We start from the raw sequence: 15,370 nt of genomic DNA, 5'->3' as shown, positions 1-15,370 counted from the left end.
CAATAAAATCCAAAAAAAAAAAACCTTTAGTATTTTTAGTTCCAAACCAGCCAAGACTAAATAGTGAGATCCTCTCTCAAAATAAATAAGATAAACAGACAAAAGAGAGCCAGATATGGTTTCATGTGCCTGTCATTCCAGCACTTGGGAGTTGGAAACAAGAGGATAAGTTCAAGGCTAGTCAGGGCTATATAAACTCTTGTTTCAAGGTGGGAGGAAAAATCTGAAGAAGCCTAAGATTCACTAGAGTGACTTTAAGTATCACATCAAAGCACAATTCATAAAATAAATATTAATAAATTGGGTTTCATTGGATGGTGCACACCCTTAATCCCAGTACTTGGGAGGCAGAGGCAGGTGGATCTCTGAGTTCAAGGCCAGCCTGGTCTAGAGAGTGAGTTCTAAAAAAGCAAGGACTGTACAGAGAAACCATGTCTCAAAAACAAACAAGCAAACAAAAAACACTTCAAAACCAAAGCAATAACAAAAAGACAGATTGGGTTTCACCAAAAGTAAAGCTGGACATTGTAGCACACAACTTTAATTCTAGCATTAGGGAGGCAGAGGCAAGCAGATCTCTGAGTTTAAGCCAGCCTTGTCTGGAACACATAGTTCCAGGACAGCCAGGGCTATGCAGAGATAACCAAAATTATGTCTGTTGTATAAACATGTAAAAGGCTGAAAAGGACCAATCCTTAGATTGTGAGGACATCTGCAAATAACTGTATCATCGCTGAAGACTTGAATGTGGATAAGAAGTCTCTACAACAGTGATTCTTGACCTTCCTAATGTTGTGGTGACCCCAGTATAAAATTATTTGCTACTTCATAACTATAATTTTGCTACTGCTAGAAATCATAATATAAATATCTGTATTTTCAGATGATCTTAAGATGATCTGTTTGACCTCAAGGGGTTGCGACCTCTAAGTTGAGAACCACTTTTCTAATAGGCAGGGTAGTAAACTGGAGACTGATGTCCTTCAGCCAGTTAATAAATAAAGAACCTATGACACCCGCATGGAGAAGAGAATACTGTCTACAGTAAATAGGGACAAACCCCTGCATGCAAGCAGCATGGATAAATATCTTATGTATACCAAATGTGAGCATTTTTTAGATGACAGACCAAGGTAAACATAAAGTAGTAAGAGAAGATGATTTTAAGTTTTCTTGTGTGTGTGGAAGCCAGACCTCAGATGTTTTCCTCTATTGCTGCCTACCTTCGTTTTTGAGACAGAATCTCTCATAAATCTTCTCAGCTAAGCTGTCTCTGCACCTAGCTCTGGAGTTAGAGACTTTAACATAGGTGCTGGAGATCTGAACTCGGGGCCTCATGTTTATGCAGCAAGCACTTTATACTCATTTAGCCATTTCCTTAGTCTAACTGTGCACCTTTTAACATGCTCTTAAAAAGTGTTATGTATTCCACTTTTCCTAAGTAGTCTGTCTACCTTAGTGCTTATTATTGCACATATACATGTGTGCACACACATTTCTCTTAATTTTTTATGTAAGTTGTCCTCTCTAGGTAGACCCAGTGGGAAATGAGAAGCAGGTTTTGTACAGCTGATGTGATCACTGTACAGACAAGCTTGGAAAATGCTACCCAGTCTGCCAATTAATTAAAGCATTAATCTGGGAAGCAGCCGGCCCAGAAAATGTTTGCTCAGAGAGACAAAAGGTAGGAACTGAGTAGGGAGTGCCCTATATTTGCATGAAAATAAAGGTTCATAAGAATGAACATACACACATCTACCTTCCCTTTATCTCTAAAAATGGGATAGCTTTGATCATATCTCTTATCAAGTTTCTGACTTGTTAAGGAAAACTAAAAGAGAATGAACTCTGAAAGCTGAAACCACAGTAGGGTATAAACAAGCAAATTCAACCCTCAGCAAAGTTGGGTAGGCAGGAAGTCCAGAGCGGTGTGTCTTCTTGACCTGGAATGAAATCTGCTACAGTGGAAGTATGTGCTGACAATTGGGTAGGATAGGCGTATGGTTTGGGAAGCTTTAGAACCATGTAGATCCCAGCTCTGCTTATTGTGTGGTTTGAGGCCAGTCATTATTTTAACTAAACCTTATTTTTCTCAAAGACTATAATGCTCCTTCATCTCAAGACAGTTAACTGCCTGTGTTCTCTAGGAAGGAAGGAAGCAAGCAAGCAAACCAGCAAAGAGTGGTTAGGACCTTCCAAGATTACAGATTGTCTCTGTAACTGGAGGCCGCTCAGCCTTTTGCTTGTTTTAGGCTTCCGTTTCAGCAAGGGACTATGAACTAGTCTTTCTCTCACCCAGGGATTTCGTTAGTCTTACTCTGTACACAAGGTAAAGCTTACCTGTGTATCATCAAAGACGATGACGACAAGAGCATGGACAATTGACTCATGCTTTTTTGTTATATTAAATAAGTATTGCTGATTTCTTTGTTTGTTTGTTTTTGTTTGTTTTTTGAAACAGAGTAGTCTGCTACTCTGGCTGACCTGGAACTTGCTGTGTAGGCCAAGCTTGCTTCAAATGTGTAGTGATTTTTCTACTTCTGCCTCCTGAAAACTGGAGTTATAGATATGAACTGCCATGCCTGATGCCCAGCTATTAATTTCTTGATTGATCACGGGCTGGGAGTATAATTCAATGGAAGAATAGTTACACAGCATATGAAGTGTCCTGAGCTCAATCTCCAGCATAACAAGCACAACAGTAATGAAATAATAGCAAAACGTCTGAAAGTCTGAAACTGGAGAGATGACTCAGCAGTTGAGAGCACTAACTGCCTCTCTTCCAGAGGACCTGAGTATGATTCCCAGCAACCACATGGCAGCTCACAGCCCTCTATAGTAGGATCTGATGTCCTCTTCTGGCATGTAGGCATACATGCAGATAGAGCACTCATACACACAAAATAAATAACTCTTAAAACAACAACAACAACAAAAAAAAAACTGGGGCCGGAGAGATGGCTCAGTGGTTAAGAGCACTGATTGCTCTTCCAGAAGGACCTGGGTTCAGTTTCTACATTCACATGGCAGCTCACAACTGTATGTAATTCCAAGATCTCACACCTGCACACAGACAGACATACACACAGGCAAAACACCAATGCACGTAAAATAAAAATAAATTTAAAAAAACCGATAGGCTATATATGACATACAACTCCCCCTTTTAATAATTTTACCGTGAATTTTTAAAATGTGCTTTTTAAAAATGTTTAATCTTTTAGAGCTACATACTAAAACTTTTACAGATAAAATGGTAGTGTCAGGAATTTAATTCAAGTTATTCTAGGGGGAGGAGGACTAACCCAGCCATGAAGACTTATAGCTTTCTTCAACAGACGGAACTGACCTTTTGTTAGATAGTTTTTTTATTTGTGTCTTTTCGTTTTACTTTCAGAACTCTCAGAGATCGAGCCAAATGTATTCCTTCGTCCATTTCTGGAAGTTATTCGCTCTGAAGATACCACTGGTCCTATCACCGGCCTGGCACTCACCTCTGTCAACAAGTTCCTGTCCTACGCACTCATCGGTAAGCCTTAAACTCTGTCGGACATTGCCAACACGCTATTTCCTGCTTCTGTTCAGTTGCTCAGGCATTAAAGCAGCCAGTGAGTCTTGTTTTCCCCTTCCTGGTAGAGAATAGGACTACTTATTATCCATCATGCAAATTGACTGGACTGTACATGGAGGACTGTACAAAGAGAGGAGATTGCCTGCTAACTCTAGCTTCTGTCACCCTTTGGAGAGTTAGGCGTATGGTACCATTGTGGTTTGGTTTGTCTTTATTGAAGATTACTTTTATTTCTTTGTCTTGGGGAGTAGGGACAAGGGGCATGCCCATGGAACAGTGTTCACATGGAGGTCAGAGAACAATTTGTGGAGCCAAAGGAACAAACTCCAATCACTAGACTTGGCAGCAAGTTTCTTTACCCACTAAACCATCCCTCTAACCTGGTCTGCCTTATTTTCTAAATATAATTCATGTTTATTGTAAGAAACCAAACAATACAGAGACATCTGAAAGAAGAGCTAAGAGTCTCTCCTCTGTTGTGGTGCTGGAATCTCTTCTTTAGGGAAAAGTGTCAATGCCATGGCTTAACTTGTTTCTTGACACATATATGCATGAGCAAACCCTCCCCCACACGCACACCTTCATTTTAAGACAAATGGTGGCGCACACCTTTAATACCAGCACTTGGAAAGCAGAGACAGGTGGATCTCTGAGTTCAAGGCCAGTCTGGTCTACACAGAGAAACCCTGTGTCGAAGAACCAGGGGGGGAAAAAAAGGCCTTTCTATGTAGCCTGGAACCCTGGAACTTTCAGTCCTCTTGCCTCAGCCTCTCAAGTACTGGATTTAGACAGTATTTGCAAGGCAGTGATGGTACACATCTTCAATCCCAGTACTCGGGAGGCAGAGATAGGTGGATCTCTGAGTTTGAGGCTAGCCTGGTCTACAGAGCAAGTTCCAGGATAGGCTCCAAAAAACTACAGAGAAACCTTGTCTCAAAAAAAAAAAAAAAAAGGAAAAGAAGATTCGTTTACTCATTTTTTGCGTGTGTGTGTGTGGTGTGTGTACCTGAATGAATATATATGTATATATATGAGCACCATATGCATGCAGATACCCACAGAGTTCAGAAAAGGGTTTCAGATTTCCCTGAAACTATAGTTACAGATATTGATGAGCAGACCGGTCTAGATGCTGGGATCTGAACCTGAGTCGTCTGAAAGAACAGAGTACTCTTAACTGATGAACCATCTGTCCAGTCTAATTATCCTTTTTTAAAAAGGAATGGGATAAAAGGAGACTTGTGCTATGTATTTTTTATATTTCAATTAATAGTCTCAATTTGATATACACAAGATAATTATATAGCTAATTTTTTCTTTTCATTGTAGTAAAACATATATACATATTATATACATATATAAACACACATACACACATATATATAAATAATTTTCCCTTTTAACCTGTTTTTCTTTAAGAAAGATCTCATGTAGCCCAAGCTGACCTCAGATTCATTATGTAGAAAGGATAAATATGAGCTTCATGTCTTCCTCACCTCACCTTCCCATACTGGGATGATAAGCCTGTGCCACCACACCCAGTTTTATGAAATGTTAGGATCAAACCAGTGGCTTCATGCATTCTAGACAGGCTCCACATCCCCAGTCCTCTTTAATCAGATTTAAGTATATAATTTTAAGTTTTAGTTATGCCCACAGTATTGTGCGCCTATTTCTACCATTTGCTTCTCAAACTTTTTCATTGCTCAAATTTTAACTATGAAATAATAACTTCCTGTTTCTCTCTCTCATCCACCCCGGATTTAATGGTGTCTTTTATTTAATATTAACATATTTCCTTTTTGAAACCTTTATAATGCTGAAATAAACATCCTTGTTTCTCTGACCTTATTTACATATTTTATTTTCCGAGTCAGGGTTTCTCTGTAGCTTTGGAACCTGTCTTGGATCTTGCTCTGTAGACCAGGCTGACTCACAGAGATCCGTCTACCTCTACCTCCCGAGTGTTAGGATTAAAGATGTGCACCACCACCGCCTGGCTTCTCATTTTATTTCTGTGTGAAATATTTCTAAATGTGTAATTTCTGGTGTACAGTCTGTGTATATCACATTTATAAGTGCTACATTTTATACATTACTTCCCCAGCAGGTTACATTCCCATCGCTGTCTTCAGCTCTGAATATTATCAGTTTTCTTTTGTGTGTTTGTGCCACTTTGGTGGACAAATTCTGTATGTTGTTTTTATTTCATTGAGGTTAAACCTTTGAATCTCTTTTGTATTTAACAGTTGGTATAAGTTCTTTGTATGGTGGGAAAAACAACCTATTATCTATCATTGTATTAGAAAGTTTTGCTCTCAGTCTAGACCCAATCTACAGTGGATCTCTGATTTCTTTTCAGTAGTGGGTGGCGGGCCAGTGGCACAATGGATAATACATCTGACTATGTATCAGAAGAGTCAATAGTGGGACTTGAACCCAGGGCCTTAAACTTGCTAGGCAAGCACCCCACCAACTAGTTATGTCCCCTTCTGACAGTTTATATAAGATGTGCTTTGCCACATTTGTCTTTCTTCCTTCCTTCCTTCCTTCCTTCCTTCCTTCCTTCCTTCCTTCCTTCCTTCCTTCCGTCCTTTCTTCTTCCTTTCTTTCTTTTTTTCCTTTCTTTTCAGTTGGTCTTGTCACTCAGAATGTTAATTCTTTTCCCCCTATGAAAAACCCATGTGAAGCTGGGTGGTGGTGGCACACACCTTAATCCCAGCACTCAGAAGGCAGAGGCAGGCAGATTTCTGAGTTCAAGGCCAGCCTGGTCTGCAGAGTGAATTTCAGGACAGCTAGGGATACACAGAGAAACCCGCCCTCCCCCCCCAAAAAAAAAGAGTAAGGAGCAAAGAAAACAGGTAAGTGGCTGTGTTTGTTCCAAAGTGGAGAGCCAAGGAAAGATGGGGGAGGCTTAGGTTCTAACTATCCAGAAACAAATGAATGACCTTCATATTCAGGAGAGAAAACTCTTTATCTTTTCTAGAAAATTTGATTTGCTTAACTAAAGCATTTAGGATCCTAAGCAGTGAGTAGGAGTCTTGGTTGTCAGCCAGGTTCTGAGTAGGTAAGGTCTCAACCTCTCCAGCCAAGCCCACTAAACTTGGCTTCATACCTTCTCTGAAAGAAACCAGGCCCAGTTGCTTCCAGCCTTGACCTGAGCACCACCTGCAGGTCATGTCTCTCCACAGCCTTCAGCCAGCTGCCCTTCTGAGTCTTTCCCTTTGATCTTTTCTCCTTCCTCTGCTCCCTTCCTGGACTTGGCAAACAGGCTGGTCATTGGAGCCCTCAGGCCAGCTGGTCAATGGAGCTTCCGGTGGTGGGAAAGGAGAATGCTGGGAGGTGATGATTGCTATAGGCATGAGAAAAGGAGCAGGGAGGAATGTACAAAAGCAACTCTCTGGCAACTCTCTCTGAAGCTGGCTTCCAAGTGATAGAAAAGGAAGGTGTCTGGAGTTTCCAGGAATGCAAAGGCTACTAATTGACCTATCAACTCACCCTTTGTGTCAGCGACCTCCTAACAGAAACCACCCACTGTCCCTGAATCCTGTAGCCCAAGACTTCTGAGATGATTTTCGGTCCTTAGTTTGGTCCTACATATCTGCCAAGCCATGATTTTTTTTCTAGCTTGGTGGCAGGCTCTTCCCAGTGATTCTAAGGACCTGTTACTATTACCTGCCTTTTTGGAAAACTTTTTGGAAAAAAAGAAAATTGCTACTTTGTTGAAGCTGAAGTAATGAGAATACAAAAAAATCAAAAGAATTTAAATACTTTATCAAGAGATTACTAAAAGATAGGAAGAAACAGACTCCCAGGAGCCCTGAGCAAGACTACTGTTCACTGAACTCTGATATGCTATTCAATACTAAGAAAGACCAGGCTTTCCTGTAACCCTGGAGGCCTAAATAATGACTTTCAGGCAGAGGGTTTAAACAAGGGCCATAAGGAATGGAATTTTCAGTTGGGCAGTGATGGCACATGTTTTTAACCCCAGCACTCTGTAGGAGAGGCAATCAGATCTCTCTCTGAGTTCAAGGCCAGCCTGGTCTTACAAGCAAGTTCTAGGACAGCCAGCGCTGTAATGTAGCTGAAACCCTATTTCACAAAACAAACAAAAGAATGGAATTGTCTGTGCTGATTGAGAGAGACACAGAGGATGATAGGAGGAAAAGCTGGATCACCACATTGTGCTCTGAGTCCTGAAACTGGTTTCCCTTTGCATATCTCTGAAGCAGCCACTGAATACTTAGAAGAAGGTTGCTGCAAGTAGAACAGTCTTGGATATGTCGGAGACTAGTGCCGACAACAATAGATGAGAAAGGGAAAGCAAAGAGTACTCATGTTTAATGAAAGACTTCCTGCTCATTGTTGCCAGAAAAATGCTCAGGTTTCTTCGCAAGCTTTAGGCCCAGGAACTCCATTAATTTAGGTACCAAAACAGGGAAAATCACCAGGTGTGGCACATATGGTTAAGCCCTGCACTTTGGAAGCAGAGGCAGGGTATCTGTGAGTTCAAAACTAGCCTGGCCTACATAGTGAGTTTTAGGCAAGCAAGGGCTACATACTGAGACCTTGACTCAGAATGAAGAAAAAGAAGAAAAAGGAGGGAGGAGTAGCAAGATGTGTCTCCTGATTCCTATCACTATGTTCAAGAGGGGCTCACTCTCCGTGCTACCTCAGCTTTACCCTAGTTTGAGCTTTACCTTGTGCCTTTCCTAATTAACTCCATGAGTTCACTTTCTAAAGCTAAGCAACAAATGGACTCTCAAGAAGCAGGACTCTGAAGGCATTGCTGGAGACAGCTCTTAGCCTGCTCCGTGTGACTCTTTAACTCAAGAGTAGAAGCAGATTTATCCCTTTACTACCAGCCTTTAGTTGTAGGTCAAATCCTAGCTGCCTCCTTCTCCCCAGTCTTTGGTCCTATTTAGTTTGTTTCTTTTTCTCTCCTAAAGCCTGGTTAGTTAAAGGAGGAACAAGATTTTTTTTTTTTAAAAAAAAGCTGCTTATGGTTGGCTCATGCCTTATAATTTCAACTCTTTGAAAGGTAGAAGAAGGAGGATAAGGAATTCAAGACCACGCTTAGCTTCATAGTGAACTCAAGGCAAGCCTAGGCTACACAAGCAAGACCCTGTCTCAAAAACTGTTGTAAATAGGAGTGGTGGGTTGCGTTCCCGCTGCCAGGTTCCCAACTAGTTTACACCCAAAATAATTACACGGAAACCATATTCTTTTAAACACTGCCTGGCCCATTAGTTCCAACCTCTTATTGGCTAGCTCTTACATATTGATTCAACCCATTTCTAATAAACTGTTTGCCACCATGAGGTCATGGCTTACCCGGAAAGATTCAGCATGTCTGACCTGGTGGCTGGTTCCATGGCGTCAGCTCTCCTGGCCCTGCTTTCTTCCTCCCAGAATTAAGTTCTGTCTTCCCCGTCTACCTATGTTCTGACCTATCAGGCCAAGCAATTTCTTTATTAATTAACCAATGAAAGCAACAGAAATACAGAAGACCCACCTACATCAAAAAGCAAAACAACAACAACAAAAAGACCAACTAAATAAATAAATGAAAACAAGTTATTTGGAGTAGGTGGCAGGATCTCTTTGCTTACAGTCCTGGTTGGCTTCAAGCTCATCACTCAGCCTGTCAAGTGTGTGGCATCCCGCCTGGTCTTGGAATCAAGAGTCTTGCTCAGTGTTGTTTTAAATAAGAATGAACTCAAAGGACCTTTGATCTGGTATAATATGGTACCCAGATAGAAATACTGGTGGCACTAACCATCTGTTTTTAACATCATTCCCTTAATTCAATTATACCAGAACATACAACTACAAAAAAAGAAGTTCTATTAAAAGATGAAAAGAGTGCTAGTGGTGGTGGTGCACACCTTTGATCCCAGCACTTAGGAGACAGAGGCAGGCATATCTCTGTGAGTTCAAGGCCAGCCTGGTCTACAAAGCATGTCCCAGGACAGCCAGAGCTGTCACACAGAGAAACCCCATCTCAAAAAGATGGAAGTAGGGTGGGGCGGAGATGAAAAGAGAAAAGCTACAGCCTTGGCAATCAAAGCTCTGACTCTACTTGCTTTTGGTCCCTGTTTCTAGGCCCTTCCACTACGAAATGAGTAGTTTATCACTGGTGATTCCCCAAGTGTGTCCCTGGTCCAGCAGTATTAACTTTACCTCAGATCTTAGAAATGCAGGTTCTTAGGCCCCACTGTATATCTACAAAATCAAAGCTTCTGCGGGGTCAGTTGATAAAGTACACACAACCTCACGACCTGAGTTTGGGCACTGTATTGCACGCTCTGGAGACATGAGGATAGAAAGATCCCTAAGGCTTGCTCACCTCAGTCTAGCTGAATCACTGAACTATAGGTGCAGTGAGAGACTTTGTCTCAAAAAAATAAATGAGGTAGAGAGTAACTGAGGAATGTACCTGGCATTGACCTCTGACATACACACATGTACACACACACACAAGCTCTACAGGAAAAAAAGGTAGAAGTAAGCTGGAGGCTGAGTGGTTTTGTTTGTTTGTTTGTTTTTTGTTTTTGTTTTTTAACAAATACTATAGGTGCCAGGCGGTGGTGGCACACGCCTTTAATCCCAGCACTCAGAGGCAGAGGCAGGCGGATTTCTGTGAGTTCGAGGCCAGCCTGGTCTACAGAAGTTAGTTCCAGGATAGGCTCCAAAGCTACAGAGAAACCCTGTCTCAAAAAACAAAACAAAACAAAACAAAAATCCAAATACTACAGGTAATTTTGATACACGAGACATGGTTTTTTACTAAGTAGAGTTGTGCAGAGGGAATTGTTAAAGCCAGTTATGGGTAAAATTCTTAGGTAGCTTAAAAAAAAAAAGCCTATAGTTAGGGAACTGGTGAGAAAGCCAGAGCCTCTTCAGGCAATTTATATAAGTCATCTTCCTTTTTCCCTGTCTTCCTGACATGATTTAATCTATCCCTTTTTGCTGGAACAGATCCAACTCATGAGGGCACAGCAGAGGGCATGGAGAACATGGCAGATGCTGTCACTCACGCCCGTTTTGTGGGCACAGATCCTGCCAGTGATGAAGTTGTCCTGATGAAAATCCTCCAGGTAAGTGGGAGGGAAGAGCAATTAGACTAATGGCCAAGGGCTGGTGCTGCTGGCTCTACTCACCTGAGTCTGCAGGCAGCATGAAGCTGTGTTTGGACTTCACTGAAACTTAGAGACCAACTCTGTTTCCAAACAAGGAACTCAGGTACCCAAAGTAAAAGCTTTCCTAAGGAAAATAATTGAGAGCTTTAAATGAACTGACATCAACTTCCAGAAGCCCTTACTACATGTGTGCCTCTGGTAGACTGTATCTGTCATCCATCTGTTAGGGATGGGCTAGAGCGGGAGGGAGTTATGAGCTTGTGTCCTGACCGTGGTAAGCAAAGAAACGGCTCCCAAGTCAAGCACTTGGGCGACTCTTTCAGATTGAATGATAAAAGGTCAGCACTTCATTTTTTGTTGTTGTTTTGTTTTTAGTTTAGTTTTGTTTTTTAAGGCAGAGTATCTCGTGTAGCCCTGGGTGTCGTAGAACTGTAGGACTAGGCTAACTTGAAACTCAGAGTTCTATGTACCTCTGCTAATTTTCCTGTCTTGATCTCCCAAATGTTAATATTACAAGCATGTTACATTATACCCACCCAGCTTTGAGGTCAGCATTCTTGCTAATTTACCCTGAAATCAGGCATGGTCATGCATACTTTTAATTGTAGTTCTTGGGAGACAAAAGCAGAACCTCGAGCCCAACCTGAGCTAAGTACAAGATCCTGTCTCAAAAAAAGAAAACAAACAAACAAACAAAAAACAGGAGGTAAAGAAATACTCACCTGTTTTTTGGGCAAAGCTCTTGCCTGGCATATGTAATTTGATCTCCAGCACCATTTTTTTAAAAAGAGAAAGAACTGAAAAGATAGCTCAGTTAGTAAACGGTGTACCTTGTAAGCACGAAGACCCCAATACTCATGCAAAAAGCCAGGCAAGGTGGTGAGTATACTTGTAATCCCAGGGAAGCAAAGACAGGAGGATCCTGGATCCTTGCTGCTCAGCCCATCTAGCCTAATTGCTGAGTTCCAGGTCAGTGAGAGACCCAGCCTTAAAAGAAGTTGGGGAGCCAGGCATGGTGACAAACGTCTTTAATCCCAGCATTCAGGAGGCAGAGGCAGGCAGATCTCTGAGTTTGAGGCCAGCCTGGTCTACAAAATGAGTTCTAGGACAGCTAGGGCTACACAGAGAAACCCTGTCTTGAAAAACAAAAAGAAAAAAGTTGGACCACATTTTTGAGGTTGATACTCATGTAATGATCTGGCCTCCACATGCCCATTAACACACACAAACACACATGAACATGCACACAACACGCGCGCTGGTAAGAATAATAATAAATTTACCCGGTAGGTGCCTTTTCTACCTTCAGGTAAACTTTACTCAGTCCTCTCTTTCTTTCTTTTGTAGGTTCTCCGAACTCTGTTGCTAACCCCAGTGGGTACCCACTTAACAAATGAATCTGTATGTGAGATTATGCAATCTTGCTTCCGGATTTGCTTTGAAATGAGACTTAGTGGTAGGTACTTGAATTCTAGTTCCTTCACTCTCCTGCTGGTATCTGGTATCTATGTATATAGGATGCTATCTCTGAACCCCATAGGACTAGGATTTCTCCATCATCTACCTTGGGTAACCTTGGGGATTTTGTTATGAAGCTAGAATAGAGATCTTAACCCATTGTTCCCAGGCAGGAGTAGGGATAGCTCTTAAACTGACTTGGTTACAGAGCCAAATCTCCCTTAGGGTTTCTGGGATTGACACCAATTGATAATCCAAGAAAACCCATCTAGTTGTCCCCTTTTCCTGACTCAGTACTACCACCTAGTGGTCTGATAAAGTTATAGCTACCAGGCTGAGCTGGAGCTGGTTTTAATAAGTTTGGCATAATCCTTAGTAAACACAGTTTGGAGGGGAGTCTGTTCTGAGAAGTCTCCTGATAATAGCACAGCAAGTAATGACACCTGTGTTATTTGTTTTTGCCTGTGCAGAGTTATTGAGAAAATCCGCAGAGCACACTCTCGTAGACATGGTGCAGCTGCTCTTCACAAGGTAAACCTGCTGCTGTTTGCTTCTGCCCGGCTGCCCAGGCCTCTGGAGTCTGCCTGCTTCCACACAGCCACTTTAGGGACCTGGCCAACCCTATAACCACATCAGAGGCCACTGGGATTATAGATAGCAGTAGTTCTCCAGGCCCAGGGTTACTGAGCAAGAGAGAAGGAAGAGAGCTGCTGTGGCCTCTGGGAGGCAGAGGGTTATTTAATCTCTGCTTCCCAAACTTGTGTCTGTTTCTGTGCAGGTAGCATCTGGGAAAGGGAGCCTAGAGAAGATGCCAAATTTAAGCAGCCTAGAACAGGTTGCTGAGCTTCCAGAGCTCAGCCTGATTTCTGTAAAAGAAGGGCAAGACTAGGGCAATCAAGAGTTGTGAATGCTGATTTATTGGCCCTTATCTTGGCTGGCCTAGGATTCCCTGAGTTTAGCACTTAAAACTCTATATCCTGGCAAACCCCTTAATTCCAGGGAAACCACGATTTTTGATTTTCCTAGGAAGGACTCCTTCATTCTAGAGCCCAAGAAGTCTTTCTGTCCTAAATCTAATTGCCTGTTCTATACCTCCTATCCAGAGACTCACTAGAGAAGAATTAAAGCACAACTTTTAAACCTACCGATTGCTTTTAGAGTTACTCCCTATTGTCTGCACGTTAGCCTGCCCTCCGACTCCGCTGCCAAGTTTCTTTCCCCATGGGTTTACTGCCTTTAAAACACCAGCCTGTTTTTACTTTCTCTGTGCCTAACTCTCTATCTTTTGGCTTTTAGCAGTGATTTCCAAGGATAAAAAGAACCTCCTTACTCCCAAGGGTGCTTAGTTAACCTACTCCAGTGTCTACTTATCTATGTCTTACATGACCCACCCAGTTTCTATGGCTCTGAAGCTCTAAAAAGGATAAGATTAGCTTTTCTCTAACTAGCTTTTCATAAGACTAAACTAAGAGACAAGGATACCATGGATCAATACACCTGCTATGACTGGCATAGAGGAGAACATTGTCATTATCCCCAGTAATAGTCATGCCATTCTCTGTCTTATAGGTTACCTCAGTTTAAAGAAGAACCCAAGAGCTATGTGGGAACCAACATGAAGAAGGTGGGGTCTGAAAGTTCGTCTGCTGTTCCCTGTCCAAACTTCCTTAACTTCCAGACTCGGTGCTATGGAATACTATTGATCAGTAGCAAAGACATGATTTTGCCTAGATTGGTCTGCTTGAAATCTACAAATAGCTGTCACTCCTATAGTCAGTACTTCTCTTGCTGGCCTACCATATATGCAGATGAGCCAGCCCTTAAGGAACTGGACCAGGCTTTCAAGGCTGAGCTAAAGATTCATATTGACAAAGATGAAAGTCTGACCATCTCCTTCTGGCTCAGTCTTGTCAGCAAGTGAGAGCCCTAGAGAGGCTGTGCCCCAACTCCTTCCTAATGCTAAATAAGATGGGACTTGCTTGCTCTAGTCTCTGTTGAAAAGATCCATTTATTCCACTATATTCCATTTACATGATTGTTACTACACAACGAGGTAAATTAACCAGCCATATAAATAACCTACAACCCTCAAGCTAAACTCCAGATCAAACTGCTAGGAATAGAATGGTGATCAGAATGGCCTCTTTCTGTTTTGAACCAAAACTCTGAACTTGTCAGACCTCTGAGGCTCTGCCTGTGGAGTGACCCTTGGCTACTAGGTGCATGCACCTGCCCTGCTCCCTTTCGTTCACCCCATTCCTGCCCTGTGCCCTGAGCTGACTTCACTCTTTTTAAACTGTCGTTTGCCTGTCTTTCACAGATCTCTCCATGTCTCCTCAGCAAACTGCAGCTAAGTAGTGGGGAGCAGACCAAAGCCCTGAACCAGTTAGAGAGGGTGCTACTCTTTAAGAACCTCAAGGTCTCTCACCCTCACCCTCTCCTTCCTCCCTTTTATTTATTTATTTAAATGTTTAGTTTTTTGATATGTAACACTGGGTCCAATTTCTGTTGTTCATAGCACAACTTACCTACTCTAGTAACAGCTTGGCTTTTGAAGAGTTGCATGTGTTTGTAGCTTTGCAGTACTGGGAATTCTCTTGGGATTTCTGGTTGCCTGGAAGCAGAATTAAGTCTTGAACATCACATAGTGAGCCTAGAGAGCCTGGGTCCTGCTATCATCTTGTGGGAGGACTTAAGCCCCACCATTTCTAGGGAAATTACAGGGACCTCAAGCAAGATTTTTCTTTCTCCCCTCCCCTGTCCCAGAGCTGGTGTTGGAGAGCTTAAGCATAGTGGTTGAGTAGGTCAGGATACCTGACTGATCTGGTGATGAAGGTGGCACATCCTGAGGGGTTTTTATTTCTTGGTTACATAAAAGGGATCACTGCAGGATTTAAGTCTCTAAGTTGATAGACAGGAACTAAGGAGCATGGCAGCCTAGGACACTGGGATTTCTTATTTGTTTATTTATTTATTTATTTATCTTTTTTTTTTTTTTGAGACAGTGTTTCTCTGTGTAACTTTGGAGCCTGTCCTGGAACTTCCTTTGTAGACTATGTTGGTCTTGAACTCACAGAGCTCCTCCTGCCTCTGCCTCCTGAGTGCTGGGATTAAAGGCATATGCCACCACTGGTGGTGGGAATTTTCTAATATCTGCAAAGATACCCTCTGTTGTTTAAAATTCAAGATGTAGGTG

At 42.1% G+C, this 15,370-nt stretch overlaps 1 protein-coding gene across 4 annotated transcripts in view; it reads left to right on the top strand.

The window, feature by feature from the left end:
• The window catches only part of Gbf1 (golgi brefeldin A resistant guanine nucleotide exchange factor 1), a 142,963-nt gene that overhangs the window by 92,866 nt on the left and 34,727 nt on the right, over positions 1-15,370 (top strand). For all 4 annotated transcript variants that reach the window (XM_048439078.3, XM_048439076.3, XM_087907842.1 and 1 more), the window contains exons 4-8: positions 3,398-3,529; positions 10,556-10,674; positions 12,064-12,172; positions 12,645-12,705; positions 13,744-13,798. In XM_048439078.3, the coding sequence (XP_048295035.2) occupies positions 3,398-3,529; positions 10,556-10,674; positions 12,064-12,172; positions 12,645-12,705; positions 13,744-13,798 (476 nt within the window). The remainder of the gene's footprint in view (positions 1-3,397; positions 3,530-10,555; positions 10,675-12,063; positions 12,173-12,644; positions 12,706-13,743; positions 13,799-15,370) is intronic.

The sequence above is a fragment of the Myodes glareolus genome, chromosome 7 (genome assembly GCF_982192425.1).
Source record: "Myodes glareolus chromosome 7, mMyoGla1.1, whole genome shotgun sequence".
In the NCBI taxonomy this organism is placed as follows: domain Eukaryota; kingdom Metazoa; phylum Chordata; class Mammalia; order Rodentia; family Cricetidae; genus Myodes; species Myodes glareolus.
Note: the sequence above shows the minus strand (reverse complement) of the source record. Positions and strands in the feature narration are given on the sequence as shown.